General features: G+C 50.6%; 1 protein-coding gene across 1 annotated transcript; it reads right to left on the bottom strand.

The window, feature by feature from the left end:
- Nucleotides 1-1,316: 1,316 nt before the first annotated feature.
- On the bottom strand, nucleotides 1,317-11,114 carry Aen (apoptosis enhancing nuclease). Its single transcript, XM_052712834.1, has 4 exons — nucleotides 11,022-11,114; nucleotides 7,477-8,077; nucleotides 4,065-4,265; nucleotides 1,317-3,226 (listed from the first exon to the last, which is right to left on the bottom strand). Exons 2-4 carry the CDS (start codon nucleotides 8,011-8,013, stop codon nucleotides 3,008-3,010), a joined length of 957 nt encoding a protein of 318 aa, XP_052568794.1. The 5' UTR covers nucleotides 8,014-8,077; nucleotides 11,022-11,114; the 3' UTR covers nucleotides 1,317-3,007.
- Between the last annotated feature and the right edge of the window lie 12,005 nt (nucleotides 11,115-23,119).

The following is a 23,119-nucleotide window of genomic DNA, read 5'->3' on the forward strand; positions in this document are numbered from 1 at the left end:
CAAGCCTTGTTGATCATGTGACAGGAGTCACTCCTGGCAAACCTGTCAGCCTTCCAAGGACACATCCCATCAGTTGCTCACCTGTCATGACATGTAGCAGCTACTGGACAGCTCTTCCTAATCCCCAGACATGCACTGAATGGACACTCATGATATGGCTCTGGTATGACTTAGTATTTCCCAGAGATCCCTGGTCTAGGGGCTTAGTTCCCAGTGTGGATGAATCATGAATGTGAGGGTGAATGATACACATACCACTTTCATGAGTAGATTAACTGGGTCTCTTGGAAGTTCTAGGCCTTTGTGAATTGTATTTGGTATTGTGAAAGAGAGCTTACAATGGTTTCACCGTGTACGGCCTCTCCCACTTCCTGTCTTGCCGTGTGGTCCTTTCCCCAAGTGTTTCCACTGTCATCAGCCAGCACAGGGCCTTCACAGAGCCCTGCAGACCAAGCCTTTCTGTCTTCCTCAAGTACCAGCCCCAGGTGTTTCGTTGTATATGAAACTGACTAAGACAACTAAGGGCATCAGAGGCGGCTCTCCCTAGCAGAACCCTGCCCTATAAGTTCAGCTACCTTGAATCAGGGCTGAGGCAAGAGGATCTCTACAGGTTCCAAGTCAACCTAGGTCACACAGTGAGACCATTCCTCAAAGCAAAGCAACTGAAATGCTTGTGAAGTGTTGATGGGAATGTAAAATGATGCAGCTGCTGTGGAAAGGTGAGTTGCCCAAACTCTTAAACACAGTATTATCACATGACACAGCAATTCCCCTACTGGGAATCTATCCAATTATTTGAAAGCAGGATATCAGTGATCTCTGCATGCCATGCTTATGAATACTTTGTTCACAATAGCCAAGAGGGGAAGCGATTGAGCAGATGTTGTGCAAGGACAGGTGACTAACATTATACACACACCAAGGAATCTTATTCCTAAAGGACAAAATCTAACAGGAATGGCAGCACACGCTTACAACGCCAGCACTGAGTGGGCTGTGGCAGGACTGCCTGAACTCCATGAGGAGTTATAGACAGCTCAGGCTCTATCATGAGATCCCTTTTCAACAGCAAACAAAAATCCCTCAAACCATTTTTAATATGAGAACATAGCACCAGGGAGACCAAATTAAATTGTGTGCTGTGTAATAGGGCAACTCCCAAAGGAAGTCAGAACTTGACCCAGACCTAACGTGTACCATCTTAAAGATGCCACCTCTAGACCAGCACCCAGCAAAGCTCGGTGCTCTAGCCCTCCCCAACCCTCAACCAACCACCCTTCAGCCCAGCTTGACTATTCAGAAAGGATCACTCCACCTACTTTTCCAATTGAGCTTTATTTCTGCATTAATGGCCCAGTACCACGAGCAAGCTGATTTCCCACAGTACACTTCCACAGGCTATCAGTTCCACCACCCTTCAAGCCACAAATGAAGCCTTCAAGCTACTACCCAGCAGCGAGGTTGGCACAAGCTGTTGCTTTTTAAGGAAACAAGAGCTTACCCCTGGCGCCAGGCCAGAAGTGGTGATGATTTGGCCAGCTCTCTTCCCCTGGCAGGGAGGAGCCAGCAAGCAAGCAATCGGTGACTAAGGTTTTGTGCATCAGGACCTCGGCTGACAGTGGAAAGTATGGACTCAGGAGTGTCCCTTCCTTTCTGACCCTATCTGGGTTACTGCTGTCACTTTTCCAAATACAGTGGCTGGAAGCTGATGTGAAGCCAAAAGCTGGTAACAAGACCTGCAGAGAACTCTGAATTCCCCTGCAATGCCCTGGCCCAAACCAGAGGACTTCCCGGGCCATAACAGCTCAGAAGTCAGGCACTGGCCTGAATAGAACCCATTCTCTTTCATCACTAGGACGCATGCAAAGCACCTAAGCGTTCCTTGAGGTAGGTCTATCACTCTCCTCACTTTACAGAGAGGGAAACAGGCTCCACGGGGAAGCCACAGGCTTGCCTAATGTCTCAATGTTACGGAGCAGTAAGGATGAGGCTTTATGAGAGGATGGTGTGATCTGAGCCCTTGCTTAGTGACTTAGTCCCCTAAAGTTACCCTTGGGACATAGGACAGCTAAGTTAACAGGTGGTGTTGGTTGTTTCTGCTCTTTTGTGGGGGGCCCACCACCAGCTCCCAAATAAATCACACATGGAGGTTTAGTCAGACCTCCTTTTCTTAAAAGTCGTATCCAGCTATTCTTATCTTTAAATCATCCCGACTACCTTTCGCCTCTGGGCTTTTCCTTTCTCTTACTTCTGTCAATCTTACTCTCATTCCGTGGCTTGCTGTGTAGCTTATGGCTGGCCCCTGGAGTCTTCCTCCTTCTCGGGCTACCTCTTCTCTTTATTCCTCCATCTATTTTTTCCTCCTATTATATATTCTCTGTGCCAGCCCCACCTGTCCTTTCTCCTGCCTTGCTAGTGGCCGTTCAGTTCTTTATTAGACCATCAGGTGTTTTAGACAGGCTCAGTAACACAGCCTCACAGAGTTAAACAAATGCAACATAAACAACAGTAACACGCCTTAAAATAATATTCTATTGCAGACAGGGAACACGTCTTCTTTATAGGACCTAACTCCAGGTTACTGTGATCCTGAACACATCTGTGGAAGAACAGAGGTGGCAAGAACAACTGAACTTCACCCTGCCAGAGGGGGAGACGGAGCTCCAGGACAGACTGCACCCACCACTCCTGGGGGAGACACTTTACCCCAGAGCAGCACAGCACTGACCCCGGAAGTCGTGGCTCAGGGAGCCAGTGATAGCCTTGGAAGGTCCTTAAATACTTTCCCTGTACCCGCTGGGCACTAGGACAAGGTCTGCCTAGTGTCATTAGCAAAACCACAGAAACTGGGGAGAAGCATCCCTTAGATGCAGGAGGCGGGGCTGTGAACCAGCATGTGGACAGGTGAGTGCTCTGACCCTGTCTACCAGGCTGCTGCCTGCCCTGTCTGCCTAGGGAGGACCCCTCCCGGCTCCCTGCCCCATCTGCCATGGCCTGCTCCTTCCTCTCACTCCTGTGTTTCTCCACTGGTGCTCTGGGTCAGCTCATCAGGCCAGTACTGGTCCTCCATGTACTGCTCCACGTCAGTGCTGCTGTCGGGTCCCCTGTCCTCAGGAGGGGCCTTGGCGTTATTGGCCTCTTCTTGTTCCCACTGCACCTCCACCAGCTGGTAGAGCTCCATGGCTGTCATGGCATCTTCCACAGACGAGTGTCCCTGATGACCTACCTGCAGACAAGAGCAAACCCATCACTGTGTGGTGAAATGGGCCTGACCATCAACCCAGAGGCCAAGCTGGCCTCCAGGGGGCGAGAGCACACACCCCAGAATACAGGCTGCTATGATTTAGAAACGAAATATATCCAAGGGCTGCTGTGTTGTGGGCTTCTTCCCTGGCGGACAGTGCTACTTTGCAAGCTACTAGAAACTGAGGGGGCTTAAGGAAACAGAGTACCAGAAAAGACCTTGGGAGTCTTCTGTCTGTCCTTTCTCTGCTTCCTATTCACTGTGGGGTACAGAGCTCCACATGCTCCCACCACGATATTCTGCCTTAGCACATGGACCCTATTAAACCATGAGCCAATATAATCCTCCCTTTATGTTGGTGCTGGAGAGAATGCACAGTGGTTAAGAGCACTGGCTGCTCTCCCCCAGGACCTAGGCTCAATTACTAGGACCTACATGTCGGCTCCCAACTGTCCATAACTCCAGGTCCAGAGGATCTGATGCCCTCTTCTGGCCCCCAAGAGCACATCATGCATGCAGTGCACAGACACACATGCAAAAAAAAAATTCCTGCTCCAAAAGTTGGAAGATGGATATCAAAACACAACAGAGCAAGAGTCAGAACACATCCTATGGGGATACAGGATAGAGCCAGGAGTTAGGTGGGCAAAGACTGAAAGAGATGAACCTGGTGGAATTTGACTATTACTGGGGAATTCACACAGGGAAGGAGGGGCTACAACAGTCCACAGTCCTATCCACAGTTCAGCAGTTCAGCAGCTATGAAAGTCAGAAGAGCCTTCCCTGCAACCCCTCCACCAAGAGATTCTGCACCACATACCTGGATCTTCTTGTGCAGCAGGTGCAGGGCCAAGTCCTTAAGAGAGACCCGAGTTCGGGTGTGGAAGCTGGGCTGGCTGAGCAGGTTTGGGACGTAAGTGGTATCCCGAGTCTGGCTCCGAGGATGAACATACTTGAGGGCCTGGAAGTCATTGTGGAGTGCATGCCCCACCACCACCTTGCCCTTCAGGAGCTTCAGGATCTGTGAGGGGAGAGGAGGCAGGAAGGCCCATGTCAGGAAGGAGACGACCTGAGCTCCCTTAGCATGGGTGCATGAACCACTCCAGAGGGAGACAGCAGTGGGGAAGGGAGAGTCTATGAGCTCCGGTCAACCATGATGCCCCAAGTTTGAATACAAACCCATCTCAGCACCTGCAAAAGGGATACCATCTCAGCATTCCAGGGAACAGCTGTGAAGGTCAAAGGAATCCATGGATGGAAGCCATGCATTCAAGTTGAGAGAGCCAAGCAGTTTGCGCTGGCACAGGCACTTCTTAGCTACAAGACCTTCTCACCCACTCAGGGCTCAGCTCATCAGCCTTCCTTGGAGGACCTCCCATATCCTCATCTACCTAGGGACCCTGGTCCTTCAAGCTGTCCACACTTTCTAAGTACGGATTTTACACATTTTACACACTTAGCTCTTGGGATGACCTAGTCTCCTCTCCTGCACAGTAAGTTCCATTGACTTGACCAGTGACGCTCACCCAGAGCACAGCATATACTGACTTGCTTTTGTTTGTTGGGCTGGTCCTTTTGGGACAAGGCTCACTCTGCAGTCCAGGCTAGAACTAACATCAATCCTCCTGCCTCAGTCTCCCATTTTCTGATCAATAAAGACCTGTTGAATGAAACCAAGAGAACCATGCCTGGTGCTGGTAGATACACAATTAAGTGGAAGCCCTTCTTGGTATTCAAGGACACAGTTCCTTGCTCCTGTGTGTACTGACTCCTCCTACTTATCTTCTAAACCTGTTCTGCAGCCTTAGAGGCACAACCTGTTCCTTCCCTTCCTCATGCTCAGGGAAACAGGGCTAAAGGCCTGCTAACTCCTGATCATCAGCTGTTGGCCTTCCACAGCCTTCCCTATTAGTAGTATGGGACCCAGTTTTTGTGGCAGATGGTAAGACACATTTAAGCTTTATATTGGGATCACCCCTAGTCTCCTACCCCACCTGCCATCAAGTAGGAGAGAGATCAAACCTACCCCCCCACTAGCCCAAGTGAGCCTGCTCCAGGGTGATCACCACCAACCACAAACATGGATGGGAGGGATCAGAGTTGGAGGGCTCACACAGACTCACCTTCCTACTGCTTCTACTCATGATCAAGTCTTTCCAAAGCAATGCTTAGGGCATCATGGAATGTGTCTTACTTAGGATTTCTATTGCTGTGATAAAACACCACGACCATAAACAACTTGAGGAGGAAAGGGTTTGTTTCCTCTTTCAGCTCCACACCATAGTCCATCACTGAGGAATGTCAGGAAAGGAACTCGGGAAGCTGGAAGCAGGAGATGATGCAGAGGCCATGGAGGAGTGCTGCTTATTGGCTTGCTTAGCCTGCTTTTTTATACACCCAGGACCATAAGCCTAGGTGTAGTTCTGCCCACAGTGGGCTGGGCCCTCCCACATCAATCATCAATTAAGAAAATGCATCACAGGCTTGCACACAGGTCAATCCAGTGGGGGCATTTTCTCACTTTCAGTTCCTGCTTCCCAAATGACTTTGGCTTCTGACAAAACTAACCTGCCCACTGTGACAAAGGTCACAAGATGTGGTTTATCAGTATTTCCAAAACCTTCCTAATCCCAATAACCCAGAGACGTTAAAAAGCAGTTCTGCGCCGGGCAGTGGTGGCGCACGCCTTTAATCCCAGCACTCGGGAGGCAGAGCCAGGCGGATCTCTGTGAGTTCGAGGCCAGCCTGGTCTCCAAAGCGAGTTCCAGGAAAGGCGCAAAGCTACACAGAGAAACCCTGTCTTGAAAAAACCAACCCCCCCCGCAAAAAAAAGGCAGTTCTGTTCTAGTGCTCGTTTTGAAAACGTGTATTTGTTCTAATACAACTGTGACACGGTACAACTTAGGATGTGAATTTCACCGTCGTCTCTGCATAATTTTACTCCCGAAGAAACACTACACGAATGCAGAAACTGCTGCCCGCTGAGCAGAACCCAAAGCACGCAACACCACACGTCTCGAACATCTGCCAGCAACTGTGTTTGCCTGGGTGCTGAGCCACAGCCGCCTAACACAGTGTCAGACTCAGACACTCCGCCCCTCTTCACACAGCCCAGCATCCTCCTCCTGCCCCTGCTTCCACAAACGATTACTGGTGTCTCTTGCATTTCCGAACCCTAGGCAAAACTGCAGTGCCATTTTAATTAGGTCTCCCTGTTTCTGTGGTAGCACCAAGTCTTTTGAGCATTGTGCCCGAACACCATTTCCTTATAAATATATCTTTATTATATTAAGATATATTCTTTTAATATAATCCTTATAAACACACACACACATATATATATATACATACCAACAAATTCAGTGTTGTGCCTTATTTCCATGGCATAGGGCAGGTGTGGAGGGCCTGGAGTCAGCATGCAGATAAGCTGGGGGGCAGAGTCCTGAAGATAGGGACTGCAGCCTTTGATACTAATAAGAGCTTTCCCTTACCAGTACAGGGCTAGGCATGGTTCTATTGATTAATTAACTCTGTGGTTAATTTGTGGGGGCAAGCTTGCTTAGCATTTTTTTTTGGGGGGGGGTTTCAAGACAGGGTTTCTCTGTGTAGCCCTAGCTGTCCTAAAAGTCACTTTGTAGACCAGGCTGGCCTTGAACTCACAGAGATCAACCTGCCTCTGCCTCCCCAGTGCTGGGACTAAAAGCATGTGCCACCATGCCCATCTTAGCCACGATTTTCAGACAACCATGTCAGAGCCCTAGAGCTGGGCTGTGGGATGGAATCTTCACAGAAGACCCCAGTGCAAGGATCCTAGTCTACTTACAAGGCTTTCACTGTTTCCGATGGTCAAATGCTTTTGCAGACTCCTAGTATATTAGCGGATCTCAACTACTAATCATTTTTCCAAGCACTGAGAAACCATAAGGAGATGGGCTAGAACAGCGGCCCTTGACTGTGACAGGACCGCAGGCGAACTGTATAGACTTCAAACCTTTTGTAAGTTGTGCCTTTACCTCTCACATAGCCCTTCTAGCAGCAGCCCCTGCCTAGCAGCCTGGCAGCCCTGCAGAAGAGCAGCACCTGGATTTATATGATCCCATTCTCTGGAAAAGGAACTGCATGTGGGGTGAAGTGAAGTGACTTCTCAAGGACCCACACCCCCCAGTGACTTAAACCAGGGTTTCCCTCCCCAACCTGTCATTCAGGTCAAAACAAGACCTCGGAGTCCTCACCTCTTTCTGAGCCACCTGGAAGGGGATGGCCTTGCGCATGTGCTGGCGGGTAATGCCGCTCCAGCGGGTGCGATAGTCCACAATGGGCATCTCAGGCCGGACGTACTTGTCGTAGAGAACATCTCCGTTGTAACTCACCACAGAGCAGCGGGCCAGCTCACTCACCCGCCCACAGGGGCCTGTACCCACCATCTCACAGTCAATGGCGACACACTTGCTGGGCCCAGGCCTTGGGGCTTCTCTGGGGACAGGCCTTTTGCTGCATGGGCCACCACGGCCGGACCTGGCCTTGGGACGCTGCCTTCTGCTGCCTGAAGCCTCTGTGTCTGCTGGTGTCTGTGACGGGGAGGCCAGAGGGCAGGAGCCTGGCCCTGGAGCCATGCTCAACAGCTCCTGCTCCCGTAGCAAGGCTTTGCGGGCCATGAACCGCTGGTGCTGCCGGCTTCTCCTCTTGTGTCTCTTCCGAACCACATCCTTGGAATTCAGGCCGGAGAAGGGTGGACACTGAGTAGACTCAGGGGCTTCTCCCAGCACCATGCCAGGCAGCTAGCAGCTGGGGGTGAGAGGAGCCCTGGAGGCTGTCTTCCAATGGGGCAGTGTGCTGGAGAGAGATCACACAGGGGGAGGGGATGGGAGGAGGATGCCGGGCCACGCTGCCTCTTATCCCGTGGGATTTGCAGCTCAAGTACCTGACTGAACCTCAGACACCTTTACGAAGAACTGCACTCGAACACCACACATGCCACACGTGCCTCCCGCAAACTCCCTCTACAAGTGTTACATGGAATCTTCTACCTCCCTACTGACACCAGAGTATCATCACCCTTGTCTTACAGAAAGAAGTGAGGCCCAGAGGCTGAGTAACTTGGTTAAAAGCTGATAGGAATCCAGAGTCCGTGCTCTGGAGTCAAGCTCACCTCTAAAAGCGGTAGTTTACCAGACTGTTAGGAGTACGGATACAGGGAAGCCAAGGTCACAGAAACAGATTGCAGCTGAACATCACCCATCTAAGATCCCCAAATCTGAACTCTGCAGAGTGAGGTTTAACCTAGGTCTTTATAAACGGCTGTGCCCCCGTGGCTGACCTATACCTCACACACAGTAAGGCTCAATAGCCAGGTCTCTGTCCTCTCCTCCAGCGAGGCTGATTCTCTTTCCTACATTGGGTAGTCAGCTATCCTTAGGCCAGAGATGCCTCCAGCTGGACTCACTGCTCTTCCCAAAATACACCCAAGGCCTGCAGACCCAGCTGCAGCTCTGTATCACCAAATGCTGATCAGGAACCCCTGCATCTCCCCAATGTTGCAAGGAGTTCTCTGGGGTCCCAGCTGTGCCAGATGCTGGGCCGAGGAGCTTGGTTTAACCAGAGACATGGAAACGCAGCAGCTGGTGAGCTGAGAGCTGGTTAGAGGTACGAGGAGGCAAAACAAAATCAAGAGCCTAGAAGTCACTTCTGTGGAAACAGGGAACAGTAACCCTGCAGGGAAGAGGGAGCGGGAGCAGAGACACTCAGGACAAAGGCCTGACAAAGAAATAACCTGGGGCTGAGGCAGAGGGGCCACCTGCGGTCGGTCACCAGATTACACTATAAAATATAAGATGGATTACAGCCAGGAAGACTGCTTCTTCCTTTATACCACTCCATCTTCTGCCACTGACTTTGGTGGTCCTTCCACAAGCCACTCTTACTCCAGGGTCCTCAGTCTATTGGTCAAGTGAGGGAGGCCGGAGACACCCAGGTGGGCCAGTAAAATGTGGACCAGTGGGCACAAACTGTCTATCAGAAGAGCAGAGAAATTTACCCTCTGCACTGCAAGACACTGGATTGTACACTCCTCAGTCAACAGGTAGTCTTCTGCAGGGCTCCCTCAAGTCAGCAAGCTGCAGCGCCCTACTGGGTCTGCTATCCCTCTCATGGCAGACTCTCTTCTGAAGCCCAAGCTGGGCCGCCCAGTATTTATTGGGCCTGGGGGTATACAGAGCTCAATGTCCTTGGAACCACAGAGCAATGGGACTAACAGGAAGGGAACCTGAGAACCGGGGCAGACACCAAAACAGAAGAAACGCTGAGTTCAGGAGGGCCTGGCCATAGAGAGGATGCTGCAGATGGATTTCCCAGGCAGCCCAGGGAGGGAAGGGCACTCAGAAAACACAAAGCCAAGAGCCAGGGGGAGAGAGGCAAGAGTGTGGTGCAGCCTGTAAACAGCTAGGCAGCAGGGGGCGTGGAAACAGGTAGAGTGGGAATGGTGAGCCACTGGAAGGGACCCAAGGTTGAGCTCAATACGGCAAGGAGAGGGACAGAACGGAGGGCTTCTGGGGACATCACAGCTACCTCACTGGAGGATGAGGTTAGACCAGGAGCCTGGGCAGTAGTAGCACAGGAATAGGTAGCAAAAGTAGAAGGGAGGAAAGAGGAAAAGCCCTGTGTTTGCTGATGCCAGCATCTGCATGAGGAGTACTGAGCCACTTAGCCAGGGGGGAGACTCAGTGACCCTTGCTGACTCACCTGCTCTCAGCTTGCTTATCCGGTCTCCAAATAGTACCCTCTAAAAAGAGCTTGTCAGCAACTTCCTCATACCCGCCTCAGAACTGACAAATTCAGAATCTCAATTTGCCTTCGCCCAGCAATAGGAAAGAAAGTGGCCTAGAGGACCCGTGCTGGCCCTGCTGATCGTGGACTTTGAGGGTGGGGGTGGGGAGGGCAGACGTTCCCTGCTGGCAAGGTTTGAAAGAAGCTAAAATTAGGTTCCCTTGAGAAAAAGTCTCTGTGGCCTTGTATTTGAAGAGATAAAAGTGGTCATTTCCTATAGTCCCTGGCCTTATGGACATGTCAGGACCACCAATTACCAAGGGGACCCACTTCTACAGTTTGCAGCCCTGAATGGAGCTCAATTTAGCTGAAGAGAAGTATTCGGAGGACACAGCCCTTTCAGCAACGGCACGTACACAATTTTCTCATCTTAACTCTGGTCAGTATGGTAGGCACTCGGCTTTCAGGTGAGGGTCCCTGGCCCAAGAGGATTCCAGATGAGAAGGCTCCCAAGAAACTGCAAAGCCAGGATCATCAGTGGCCCAAGGGCCATCTGCCTGCTGGCAGACCAGGTCTCTACCAGAGGGCCGGTCTAGACCAGTTCTAGCACGAAATAACCAGATGACCCCGGAAAAGTCACTGTCCCTTAACCGCGAGCTTTCAATAGGTAGTTCTAGGCAGAAGGCAAAGTCTGGGGACAGGACCCGAGACCCCACCCTCAAGTTTGGGAAAGCCTGGTGCAATAAGGTTCCCGATGTTACCCAAAAGCTTTCCAGACCAAGAAAAAAAAAAAGAAAGAAAGAAAAGTACTAGGAGAGCCCCGCGCTCCCCACCGGTTGCGGCGTCCGGCTTCTCGCCGGAACCGCCCCCTCAGGCCCACAGCCCCCAAGCCGGGCCGGGACTGCGTGAGGCCGCACCCCGGGCCTGGGTGCACACCGGCCCGCCCCAAGAGAGGCGAGCGGCTGGCGGCAGGAACCGGCGGCCCGGGACTCCCCACGGCCGAACCCCAGCTCACCTGAAGACCCTGCCGCGCTTTCCCGGCCTACACGTGGAGCCCTTGCCGGCCGCCGCCGCTACTTGCCCGGACAAGCCCGGCTTCGGCTGCCCGTCTATTGGTTCGCTGGGTCGTACGCCCGCCTAAGGCCTCTTCTGATTGGTCTGCCTCGAGTAGGTGTGTCAGACCAGGAAGGGAGGGGCTACCGGCGGGGGCGTGGCTTGTGCGGGGAGAGGGCGGTGTTAGGTTAGTAAGGGGCCGAATGACACATGCGCTCTTCTGTCCCTGACGCCCGGGAAGGCGGCCGGTTTCTGAGCTGATGCCCAGTGAAATTCAACCTTCAAAGAGCTCATGACAGAGGTAGCACACCCACATCTGCCTAGTCAGGACTGCAGCCCCTCCCGCCTCATGGTTCGGAGAATCCGGTGAAATATTAACAGTGTACGCAGGGCGTGGTGGTACACGCCTTTAATCCCAGCACTCAGGAGGCAGAGGCAGGAGGATCTCTGTGAGTTCCAGGCCAGCCTGGTCTACAAAGTGAGTTCCAGGACTGCCAGGTCCACACAGAGAAGCCCTGGCTTGGTTCCCCCAAATAAAAAATAAAATAATAATAATAATAATAATATGCAGTATTATGAGAAACTCGAAAAATCAGATTTGCTTCTTCTGCACTGATTTTTGAATTCATTTTTTAATTTCAATATTTATTTGATTTGATTTTTTTGAGACAGGGTCTCATGTAGCCCAGTCTGCCCCCACGTTTTCTTTTTTCCTTGCGTCCAGTTGACTTAATGTCCTCTGGTTGACGAGGACTAGATAGAGCAAAACCAGTGTCTAGACATGGAAAAACTGCTGCACTCATGAATTTTAGCTCATTCTATGGGAAGAGGTGTTTCTTTATGGAAAACCATTTCCAGAACTCAGAATGGTGGGAGAAATTCTTAACCATTGTAGTTTTCTTGGAGCATGGTGCTGGGGTAAAAGTCAAGATAGTCAGTTCCAAGAGTCTTTTTTTTGGGGGGGGGGAGTTTTCTGAGACAGGGTTTCTCTGTGTAGCTTTGCGCCTTTCCTGGAACTTGCTCTGTAGCCCAGGCTGACCTCGAACTCACAGAGATCCATCTGCCTCTGCCTCCCCAAGTGCTGGGATTAAAGGCGTGCACCACCACCGCCGGGCCGAGAGTCTCTCTGTGTGTTTTTAAAAACTGATAATGTGATGGACATGATAACCAGCTAGGGCTACATAGTGAGACACTGTCTTTAAAGATAATGTACTGGGGAGTGGCGGCTCATGCCTGTAACCCCAACACTTGGAAGGTGAGGGCAAAGGTTAAGGGGCACAAGGTCATCCCTGGCTACACAGCAAGGTGGAAACCACCTGGGTTGCTTAAGGGACCCATCTCAAAAACAAAATAAAAAATGATTGGCAAAGTTAAAATCAAAATGGCTATACTATGGAGGTTTGGTTGCATTTATTTGCCAACGCTGGGTTTTGTTGATTGGGAATTTGTTGGCCTTTTGTTTTTCAATACATTTATTTTGTATTTGTGTAGGTATGCACATGCCATGGAGTGGGTGTGGAGGTCAGAGGACAACCTGTGAGAGTTGATTCTCTCCTTCCTGCAGGTGGGTTCTGGGAATCCAACTCACGCCGTCAGTCATGGCAACAAGCACCTTTACCTCCTGAACTGTCTCACCAGCCCATTTTTTTAAGGGTCTTGCATAACCCAGGTTGGCCTCCAACTTGCTATGTAGCTAAGGATAACCTTGAACATTTTTTCTCTGTAGCTTTGGAGCCTGTTCCTGGAACTTGTTCTATAGACCAGGCTATCCTCGAACTCACGTAGGTCCACCTGTCTCTGTCTCCCAAGTGCTGGGATTAAAGGCCTGCGACACCATGGCCTGGCCGACCTTGAATTTATCTCCACCTTCCAAATGCACTAAATTATGGACATGTGCTGCCATACAGTATATAAGGTGCAGGGGATGGGACCCATGGCTTCCTGTATGTAAGCACTCTGCCAACCCAATTTATCTCCAGCATGCATATATTTTATGGTGTGTGTGTGGCGGGGGCAGATAACTCTAACACTCCTTGTTACCATGTTTCTCTCCTTCTACCATGAGGGACCTGGGGTGTTGAACTCGGGTCGTCAGGTATGGCAGCAAGCTCATTTACCAGCTGAGCAATCATACTGACCTAAACATTTTTTTAAGATGTCCATGTTTCTGATACATCCTTTATGACTACTTAGATTTATGACAGAAATATTAGCAAACAAAAAAATGGAAGTCCCAGGCATTCAGAACAGTTGGCATTTTGACTGTGGATAGCAAGCCAGTCTTCACTTCTTAAGTCATTGAGCTCACTTTCCCTGGCCTCCTTCCAGGAGGTTTGGAGCTTTTCCATAACAGACACTTTGTGAGCTGGTCCCTGCTCATGCCCCACCTCGAGGGGCTCCTTCCTCTCCATCTTTTCCATCAGGAAGCACAGTTTGAACTCAGCACCACATAAACCACCATGTAGTGCACCTCTGCTATCACAGCACTTGGAAGGTGGAGGCAGGAGGATCAGCAGTTCAAGGTTACCTTTAGCTACAGGGCAGGTGTGAGTAGGAGAAGAGAAGCATTTGGAACATAAGACTGATGTCTTGGGTTGTTTTTTTTTTGTTTTTTGTTTTTTGGTTTTTTGAAACAGGGTTTCTCTGTGTAGCCCTGACTGTCCTGGAACTAGTTCTGTAGACTAGGCTGGCCTTGAACTCAGAGATCTGCCTGTCTCTGCCTCCCGAGTGCTGGGATTAAAGGCATGCGCCTCCGCCTCCGCCTCCGCCACCGCCGCCACTGCCACCGCCGCTGCCGCCGCCGCCGCCACCACCACCACCTGGCAAGAATTGATACTTTGCTTTTGCAAATTATTATGCACAATGTGCTGTCCTATGTAGACAAATTTCACGGCGAGGTGGTAAGATAAGGTAGTCGTGGCTCTCCTCTGATCTCTTTGGCTATTACCTCTGTATTTGGCTCTGTCTTTCTTATTTAATAAGACTGTTTAGAAATCCGTCTACAGTCCTACCTGCCATGTGTACCCATTCTAAGGACAGCTGAGGGTGCTGTGGGGATGCCCTTGATGCTGAACTGGGTGCAGACCTGAAAAGGGATGCTCATCTGGCCGGTTTTCAGAGTGGTGGTTCTTTATATGCCAGAGCCATGGGCATTACCTGGGAAGTGGTTGGATTCACTGAATGAAAAGCACAGAGGTGGGATCTGTGTTGCGATGGATAGAACACAGGGCCTTAACACATCCTAGGCAAGCACTCTACCATTGAGCCACACACCCAGCCCAGCAATCTGTCTCTAAGCTAACAAGCAGCTTAGCAGTGATCCAGAAGCCGGACCAAGTTCAAGCTCTGCTGTTAGAGTCTGAAGGGACCACATGTAAATCATTTACTTACTTTACTCACACGGCTTCCCCTTCCAACAGCACTCCAAACTCAACGGTGGCTGAGCTGGACTTTGGACCTAGACATTTGTGGTGCCATCATGGTTCTTTGACCTGGCCCACCGAGAACGGCCGCAAAAAACCAGGTACCCAGATACCAGCAGAGGGCGCTGCGGCCCTGCGTATTAAAGGAGACAAGAGTATGGTGATCTTACCACACGTGTTGATTTTTTTAAGGGTTTTGATTTTTTTTTATTAAGAAATTTTTTTTATTCATTTTACATGCCAATCACAGATCCTTCTCTTCCCTCCTCCCGCCCCTCCACACACCCCCGATCCACCCCCCATTCCCTCCTATGAGAAGGTAAGGCCTCCCATGGGGAGTCAGCAGATCCTGGTACATTCAGCTGAGGCGAGTCCATGCCCCTCCCCGTGCCTCAAGGCTGTGCAAGGTGTTCCACCATAGGTAGTGGGCTCCAAAGAGCCTGCTCATGTACCAGGAATGGATTCTGATCCTACTGCCAGGGGGCCTCTTAAGCAGATCAAGCTACACAACTGTCTGGCTTATGCAGAGAGCCTAGTCCAGTTCCATGGAGGCTCCACAGCTGTTGGTCTAAAGTTCATGAGTTCCCACTAGTTTGGTTTGGTTGTCTCTGTGGGTTTCCCCATCAAGATCTTGATGCCTCTTGCTTATGGAATCCCTCTTTTCTCTCTTCGACTGGACTCCTGGAGCTTGGCCTGGTGCTTGGCTGTGGATCTCTGCATCTGCTTCCACCAGTTACTGGAGAAAGGCTCTAGGATGACAGTTAGGGTGTTGATTTTTAACCCTGATGATCTGACCCTTGAGTCAATGACCCCTTCGTGTTGTAAAGCTCTTAAAGGCCGGGCAGTGGTGGCGCACATCTTTAATCCCAGCACTTGGGAAGCAGAGGCAGGCGTATCTTTATGAGTTCAAGGCCAGCCTGGTCTACAGAATGAGATCCAGGAAAAGCGCAAAGCTACACAGAGAAACCCTGTCTCCAAAAACAAAACAAAACCAAAAATAAACAAAGAAAAAGGCTCCTAAAACATCACCTTACCTTAGAAAGTGAAAGAATTGTCTATTTTGCCAAGCTGTCAGCTGTCTAAGCCTTGATATGTGTCTCTGAAATGAAGAGGGGTTTGATAAAACTCCATTTTTTAGTATGTATTTATTGATTGGCTTGAAATAGACAAAACGCTGCCCTGGGAAAGGGAAAGGTTAATGTTAAATAGGCTGATAAAACCACATGAGAAGGGAGGATAGTAGAAAGATGTGGTTCTCACTTATTGTGGCTCCAAAGTGAAAGATGTGACTGAGGCTGATGAGAAGGAAAATGGACAAGAGGCAAAAGAGACCCACATGCCCCTCGCCCAATTATCATGACCACCTAGCTAGGTAGATGGGATCAGTAACATATGCAGCTCAGAGGTGACAAGGACCTGTCTTGAAGTCACACAGTGTGAAAGCAGGGGAAGGAGGCTTGAGAGTGAGGAGTTTGGTTTCAGAGCCCTGGACTCTGCTCCACACCCACACAGGTGGTCTCATCCGGCTCTCAGATCAGAGAGATGCCTCACTTCCTTCCCCTTCCTCAAGTGTTGCTTCATGAACACAAGATCGAGGTCCTTTCACCCCCCCCCCGTGTCACCCCTGGATGCTGAGGGCATCTGGGGAGAGATTCCATCCCCTTCTCGTCAGCTCCACACATTCTCGCTTGTAACACACTCCGCGCCTGCAGGTACCCTCCGCCTCTGTTTGCAGGATGGAACGCCTGCTGAGTGACCCAATTTGTAGCCTTCTCAAGTGTGAATGAGATTTTCAATAGGACTGGCTGCCTCCTGGCAGGGCTGGAGCAAGGAGAAACTCAAGAGGCTGGGAACTGGAAGGAGCCCTTTGGAGGAGGGAGCTGACAACGGGGTGAAGTGGCAGGGTTCAGAGAGGCTAAGTGCCTTTTCCGAAGGTCACACAGCTTCCACGTGTTAGTTACTGTCCTGCTGAGCTGAGCTGAGCCAAAGGTTACATTTTCATGATTTCTAGAGGTGCGTGGCTCCTGGGCCAATCTCAGTGTAAGGTGCTGTAGCGTGCTCTGCTTTGTGGGTTGAGCACTACAGTACGACCCAGCATGGAAGGGACCGGAGAAGGGACGTGAGCTGTTGCTGAGAAACTTATTTCCACCAACCTGAGGTGTCAACCTCAGGACTTGGTGCCCACCTTAGGGCAAGGTGACCTCCAGACAGGGGCATCAAGAAAGGGGGGGGCTGGGTGTAACACAGGGTACAGCACTTGCTTAACTTGCACAGGACCCTAAGTTCTATCTCTAGTACTGCAGAAGAATGAATGAATGAATGAGTGAATGAATGAATGTCAGGAAGGAGGACAGAGAGTGGGAGAGGAGGAAAGGAAGAGAAAGCAAAGGGGATGAAGGATTCAAGTGATAAGGTGTTTGCTTCTCTCGTGAGAAGCCTTGGGCTTTTGCCCCCAGCACTGCATAAGCCAAATACGGTTGCACATGCCTGTAATTCCAGCACTCGGGGCAGAAGCAGGAGGATCAGGAGTTCAAGATCACCCTTAGCTACATAGGTCATTGAAGGCCAGCCTGGGCTACATGATACCCAGAAAGAGGATGGAGGGCTGGGAAGGGCTTCCTTCTTCCCTTCCTCCATTTTTTTTATTTTCCTTTTGAGAAAGAGGTTTACTGTGTAGACCAGGCTGGCCTGTCTCTGCCTTTCTGAGTGCTGGAATTAAAGGCATGTGCCACCATCACATGTGTGGGGAAATGACTACTTTTGCCATTGAGGCGGCCTCCCAGCGCTGGCAGGGGACGGGGCTTCCAAAATTGCGTGTGTTGGCATTGAGGAGGTTCTTTCTGTGCCATCAGTCCCACGGGCAGGCACAGACGTTCCAGACCAGCCAGGAATGGGTGACCCACTGTCCACAAGGTAATAATCACCTGGACCCCTAGGTGAGGAGCACCCGCGCCTGAGCTGGTCCATACTGTCATCTGCCCTCCGTGAGCCTGTGTCTTGGCCCCGTGGTGCCCCTCACCAAGGAGGAGCTTGTAGGGGGAATGAAGTAAGCCCATAGGAGGGTGTGTGGGCACAGAGCAGCTCACCATTCCCCGAGGACATGCATCCTGTCCTCTGGCCCACTCTAGACTCAATGTCCGTGTTTCTGGAGGAGTCCCCCTGGGGTGTCCTCAGCCGAGGCATGAGAGGAAGGTTTTGGAAGTTTTTCTGGAGGTGTTGAAGGCAGAGAAAATACATCCGGAAGTGGGGCCCCCACGCCTCCCCGCAGCTGCCGAGAGGACCAGCACCGTGTGGTAGACTGGGACTTGTTGTTGGGTACAGAGCAACAACAACAAAATCACTAGTCTTCCAGATGGGGCTGGCCTGTCCGTGGCCTTGCTAACCACCGCCTCTGGGCCCACCACCTGTCGTCAGCTGGGCACTCCTGTGAGAAAGGCCAGCTTTAATCCTCACTCCCTCTTACTTCCCCTATGTTCTCCAACCCCCCTTCCACGCACCCCGACACACACATCCCACGCACACCCCAGGACTCCCTAGCGTCTCTAGCTCCAAATGGTGGAGAAATCATTTCCCTACTATTTTTTCCTCCCCTGGAGTGCCCTATTTTCCACAGCGAAGACACTTCCTTTAATCATAGGGAAATCTTATTTCTCACGGGGAAGCAGGTGGGCAGCTCCTGTCTCTCTATTCTCCTCAGGTATCATAAGACCCTGTACTGTCACAGAGAAAGGACACAAGAAAGAGCTTCAAGTAGTGCCTACCCCAGGCCTCTGCTCCCCTTCCCAAGGGTCCCCAGAGCCCAAGGTGAACATCCTCCCAAGGCTCATGCGCCACAACCCAGACTCAAGTGGGACTAGTGGGCAGGGGATGTGGGCTGTATGGTTGGTTAATTTCCCTTGCAGTGCGTTGATAGGAGGTAGGCAAGGCCTCTCCTGCCTGAGCTAGCCTCTAATTGCATGGGCAGGGCACATCCGCTCCTTAATTAGGAAAAGCCACAATATCCTGGCAACTCCAAGAGCCCATGGCCCTAATTGTATGTCTGCAGCAGCTGAAGGATTATTCCCCTTCCCAATTGGCGCTTTTTAATTCTTTTGCCTTTTAATTGCCAGCTCTCCCTTTTTGCCCCACCCCTCCTCCATCCTTTGATTTGTTCTGTTCATCTAGACTGGGAAAGGGCTTGCCTGGACATGGAAAGAGTCGGCGACAGATGGGATGGGGATGCTTGGAGAAGGCCTCTGGGTCCACTTCGGAGCCCATGGGATGGGACGGGGCACAGTTCTACACAGGCCCAACTGAACTCCAAGGAGTTCTTTGCAGAGGTTGCAAAACGTGTCCCCAGTCCTCACCCAGGACCACTCTGAGGTTTGGAGACCTCAGTGCACACCAAAGAAGAGGTGTAACTGGGCTGCTGAGCCATGAGCAGGTAACCAGAAAGGTGGATACTTACAGGATTTCTGGAGGACACAGAACTTTCTTGGAGACCTCTGTACAACCTTCAGGTGATAAGAGACATGCTAAAGGACATGACAGAAAACTTCCGGAACTCAGAAGTGATCTGTATACCCCTTTGCAGTCCTGGATTTGAATACCCTTGACTCAAAAGCCACGAACTGAGTCACTGCCCTACACTAAGCTCCCCCAAGGGAGTGGCGAGGGGGGGCTCTTACTAAACAGCCTGGCATAACAGTGGCAAAGCAGCAGAGTCCAGAGGCAGCCGTACTGCATGGTGTGAGTGGGACCGATGCATTTCTATTGCCTTTCTCCTGGTAGGTCCCGTGAGGATGGTTTGGGCCTGATGGTGGTTCGTGTTCTCTGAAATTCTTGAACTCCAGCCTCTCTCTGAGTTGGAGGGAGATGCCAGGTACCCAGACCCTTGCTATAGTCTCAGAGGATTCCATCTTGGAAAAGTGACCTGCCCTTGAGCCCACTAAGTGTCACTCCCCACTTCTCATTTCTTCCCTCTGAATTTAGAGCTGTCCCCTTAGCAACCCTGGTTTCCATGGTTTCCTCCATGACAACGATCCCCAAACCCCTCCTCTCTTTTACCTCATGACAGTAATGGGTGATAGGAATCCTCAGTGTGGCCACTCCATGTAACCATGGTAACAATTAATTGAGCCTTCATGTATCTTTTGTGAAGCAGGCTGGAAACTATGAAGCTTTAGATATGGAGGAAGAGCTCGAGGTGGGGGGTGGGTACAGGATTTGAACTACCATTCTCACAGAGAAGTTAGGGGGCTTTTCTTGACACTGTCCTGAAAGATTTAGTCTTGAGCTAAATCTGCTGCAAGCATGGCTAACCTCTGAGGAATCAGAGTCCCTAATATGGGAGTGTAGTACAGCCTCGCACTGGAGCACATGGTCCCAACTAAATTCAGCACAGCATGGGGAGGGGGCGAAAGAGGTGTCCCTTGATGGCAAAATCCTGGTCAGGCGTCTGTCTACTCCTAAGAATCAGGGAGAGACAAACTGAGTCTGTACTCACATTCAGGCATCCTCCAGGCTGTCATTGGTGTGCTTGTCCAAGAGGAAGAGGATCTTCAATGGACTCCCCTGACCCACCTCTTTTCCTGAGACGTGGAAATCCACACCAGCATTTCAGGGCTTGGAGCAGAGAAGAAGAAAACAAACAGTGACAGAAAAGCTGGCCTACCCAAGTACAGTTCCAGGGACCCTCACCACCTACCTGCCAGGAGGCTTCCTGGGCAGTGGGCAGTCTGCTCCTCTACTGTGTTAGAGTCGCTGTCTCCATCCACCCTGGTTCCCACACCAAACGGGCAGCTGTCAAGCTGCCAAAGTACAAAAGCAAAACCGTCCCAGAGCACCAAGGCCGAGCAGAGCGAGTCCAAAACGCAGAGATGCCTGCCCACCACAGGTGAGGCACCATTTCCTGCCTGTTCTCCATCCTGTGTCCTCCAAATGTTCATTAATCCCTCACACGTAAGGACCAAATCTGTATTCCTAGAGATTTCAGATCCTTGCACCCCTGGTGTACTGATACTAGAAATAACCTGTACCGGCTTGGAAATATATTTATGAAACATCATAAAATGGAAAAATCCAGAACAATGTATTCTGTGAGTATGTTCAAGTGAGCTACAAATGGCTAAGCAGAAAATTTAATTCAGGTAAATCAAGTGCAATCTGAATCAGGTAAAGCAAAACCCTGATCCTGGGTTCCGAACCTGTCCTTTGCTACTGGATAAAACTAAGGCAGAGTCAATCATTCTGGGTACCCTGCTTTCTCAGCTAGTCAGTAAAGGATAAATGGCATCCTCTTATTGGTTGACAAGGTGATACATACCAACCAATGAGAGACTGGCTCTTCCTTTCTAGCCAATAAGGTCTAAGTTATCTTCTTGAAAGGAAAGTAAACCCTTTGTCCATAAGGAAATGAGAAAAAAAAAAAGAATAATTTTTAAGTAAAAAGACTGTTGTTGCTATGGGGCATTACTGATGTGAACAGTGATAGCTGGCCCAGAGAACTGGTAAAGGAAAGGCAGTACTCTGAGCAGAAAACTACAAAAAGCAGACCAGCTGTCTGGTTTGGTATAAAAGGAAGTTTCTATAGTAACATGGAAGAGAAAGGCATTTTGATATAAATGCCCCCCCCATACTATATCTAAATGGACTTTTTGAGAAATAAGGACTAAAATATAGACTGAACTTAGAATGGGTCTTCATAAGATTGTATTAGCACCATGGGGGGGGGGGGAAGATGACCGAATTGAAATGTGATTGCATTTGTTGATATGAGGCATCCTGGTAGTTACTGCCTGAGATGGGAAGCTTTCCTCTATCTGTGTTAGCAGGTGACAGCCGTGTGTGAAATGCGCCTGCTTTTGGAAGCAGCAAGTTCTTGCCTCTCAGAGAGAACTATTCTAGATGAATCAATGCACGAAACAGGTTGCTCTGGTAACTTCCGAGGCATTTCCCTTTCCCCTTCACCACACCACACCCCCCCCCAGAAGGCTACAGTCACCTTTGAAAATGTGTGGGTACGATGGTTCCCCACCCACGTGTTACAAATGAATGCAGGCAAGGGATGTCGGCGAGTGGGAACTAGAGTCAGGCTTTGCCAATCCAGGGACAGGGGAAAAGGCCAGAGGACAGAATCTGAAAGGAAGCCAATGCCAAGGAGAAAAACTAGGTAAGACTTTTGAATCCAGTGCTGCTGTACTAGAGACTAATTGTTAAGGGAGACACATATCTACCTAAGCTTCACTCTCTGCAAAGTTCAGGGGTAAGGCAAGCCAGAATCCGGACCCATCTCCCAGGTAAAGAATGGGAGGGGGCTGCCAAACCAATTGTACCTACAGCAGACACACTTAAACAATATCCTTGTATTCCTCTTGTTGTCATTTAAAGGGGGAAGGGGGTGTGTGTGTGTGGAGGGGGGCAGGTTATGAGCAATCAGCTCCTCAGTATAAAGGGATAAATGAGAGGACCCGAAACCGCAAGTCCCAAGAAAATGGCTGGGCAGGTTATGATTACATCTCTGAAGTGGGCTGGGGTACAGGTGGGAAGGATTTCGGGGGTCTTACCTCCTTGACTTAAAGGGGGAAAATCACCTTCTAGGGCGCCCTCGCTGGTCATTAGAGCAGTACATGGGAATGGTGGTGACTCCCACGCAGCCCACGAGGCAGGGGCTACCAAGAGATGTTTCATTTAGAGAATCAAGGTGCTCACAGATAAACAGTAGCCAAAGCCCCTCCATTCACTGTTACCAAGGCAACAGGAAGCAGGGGCTGCGGGTGGTTGCTTGGTAACCACACTAGAGCTGGCGTCCTGTCCGCTCTGCTCGCCTCCTCCCCCACCTCCATTAGCCCTTTTGTGACAGCTTCTCCCCCTCCCTGGCTTTTTCCTCCCTGGCAAAACAATCATCTGTGCTTCTCTACAAAGGCTCTTAGGGCTTCTTCAGATAAAAAAAAAAATGTGTACCTGGATGTTCATTTTGGGCAGACATCATCTATACCCAAAGGTTGGCACCCAGACACGATGTACTACTTTCTACCATAGCCTCGGTATCTTTTCTCTCCAACTCCATGGTTTCCCCCCCCCCCCTTCATTTACTCCAAGTAAGGTTTAGAGAGAAGACAGACTCAAATGTGGTGATTTTTCACAGAACACTAGTGCCCGGGGACCCTACCAGATCCTGTGGGTGCGTCTCCAGAGCTTAGCTCTGTTTCTCCTCTGGTTTAGGTAGTGAAGTCGACATAGAATTCCCTAGACACTGGAACCCCTGGAGAAATGAGAACGCCGACCGCCCCCCGCCCGCTTCCTCTACAAACTGCGTCTCACCTCCTGGCCTCGTCTGAAGGTTCTCTGTGGGAGTGTGGGCACGGGTCTGGCAGGTTGAGCAGCATGTGGGAACCGACCCCTGGGACTCAGCGGAGTGCTGTCCAGCTTCTGGTGCTGAACGAATGTGCTGAAGCTGGATTTCTCAGGGAGGGGCTGCAGGGACCTTAAGTAGCGGGATCCTGACTTCCCGACAGGGACCTGGCGGGTGGAAAGTCGAGATTGGGGTTTATTTGCCCTGTTTTCACCTTTTCAGCAGGTGCTTCCGCGGCCCCCACAGTCCCTGAGCCTCTCCCTCCCCTTCCCTGGGCTAGTGGGGCCACCAGCTGATGTCGCAAAG

This window comes from Peromyscus californicus, unplaced genomic scaffold (genome assembly GCF_007827085.1).
Source record: "Peromyscus californicus insignis strain IS unplaced genomic scaffold, ASM782708v3 Scaffold_4__1_contigs__length_199733344, whole genome shotgun sequence".
In the NCBI taxonomy this organism is placed as follows: domain Eukaryota; kingdom Metazoa; phylum Chordata; class Mammalia; order Rodentia; family Cricetidae; genus Peromyscus; species Peromyscus californicus.

Coding starts and splice junctions, on each gene's coding strand:
- Aen (XM_052712834.1), bottom strand. CDS start 8,013: ATGGTGCTGGGAGAAGCCCCTGAGTCTACTCAGTGTCCACCCTTCTCC. Junction 4,266..7,476: donor TCCAGGTGGCTCAGAAAGAG/GTGAGGACTCCG, acceptor CTCCCCTCACAG/ATCCTGAAGCTCCTGAAGGG. Junction 3,227..4,064: donor TGCTGCACAAGAAGATCCAG/GTATGTGGTGCA, acceptor TCTTGTCTGCAG/GTAGGTCATCAGGGACACTC.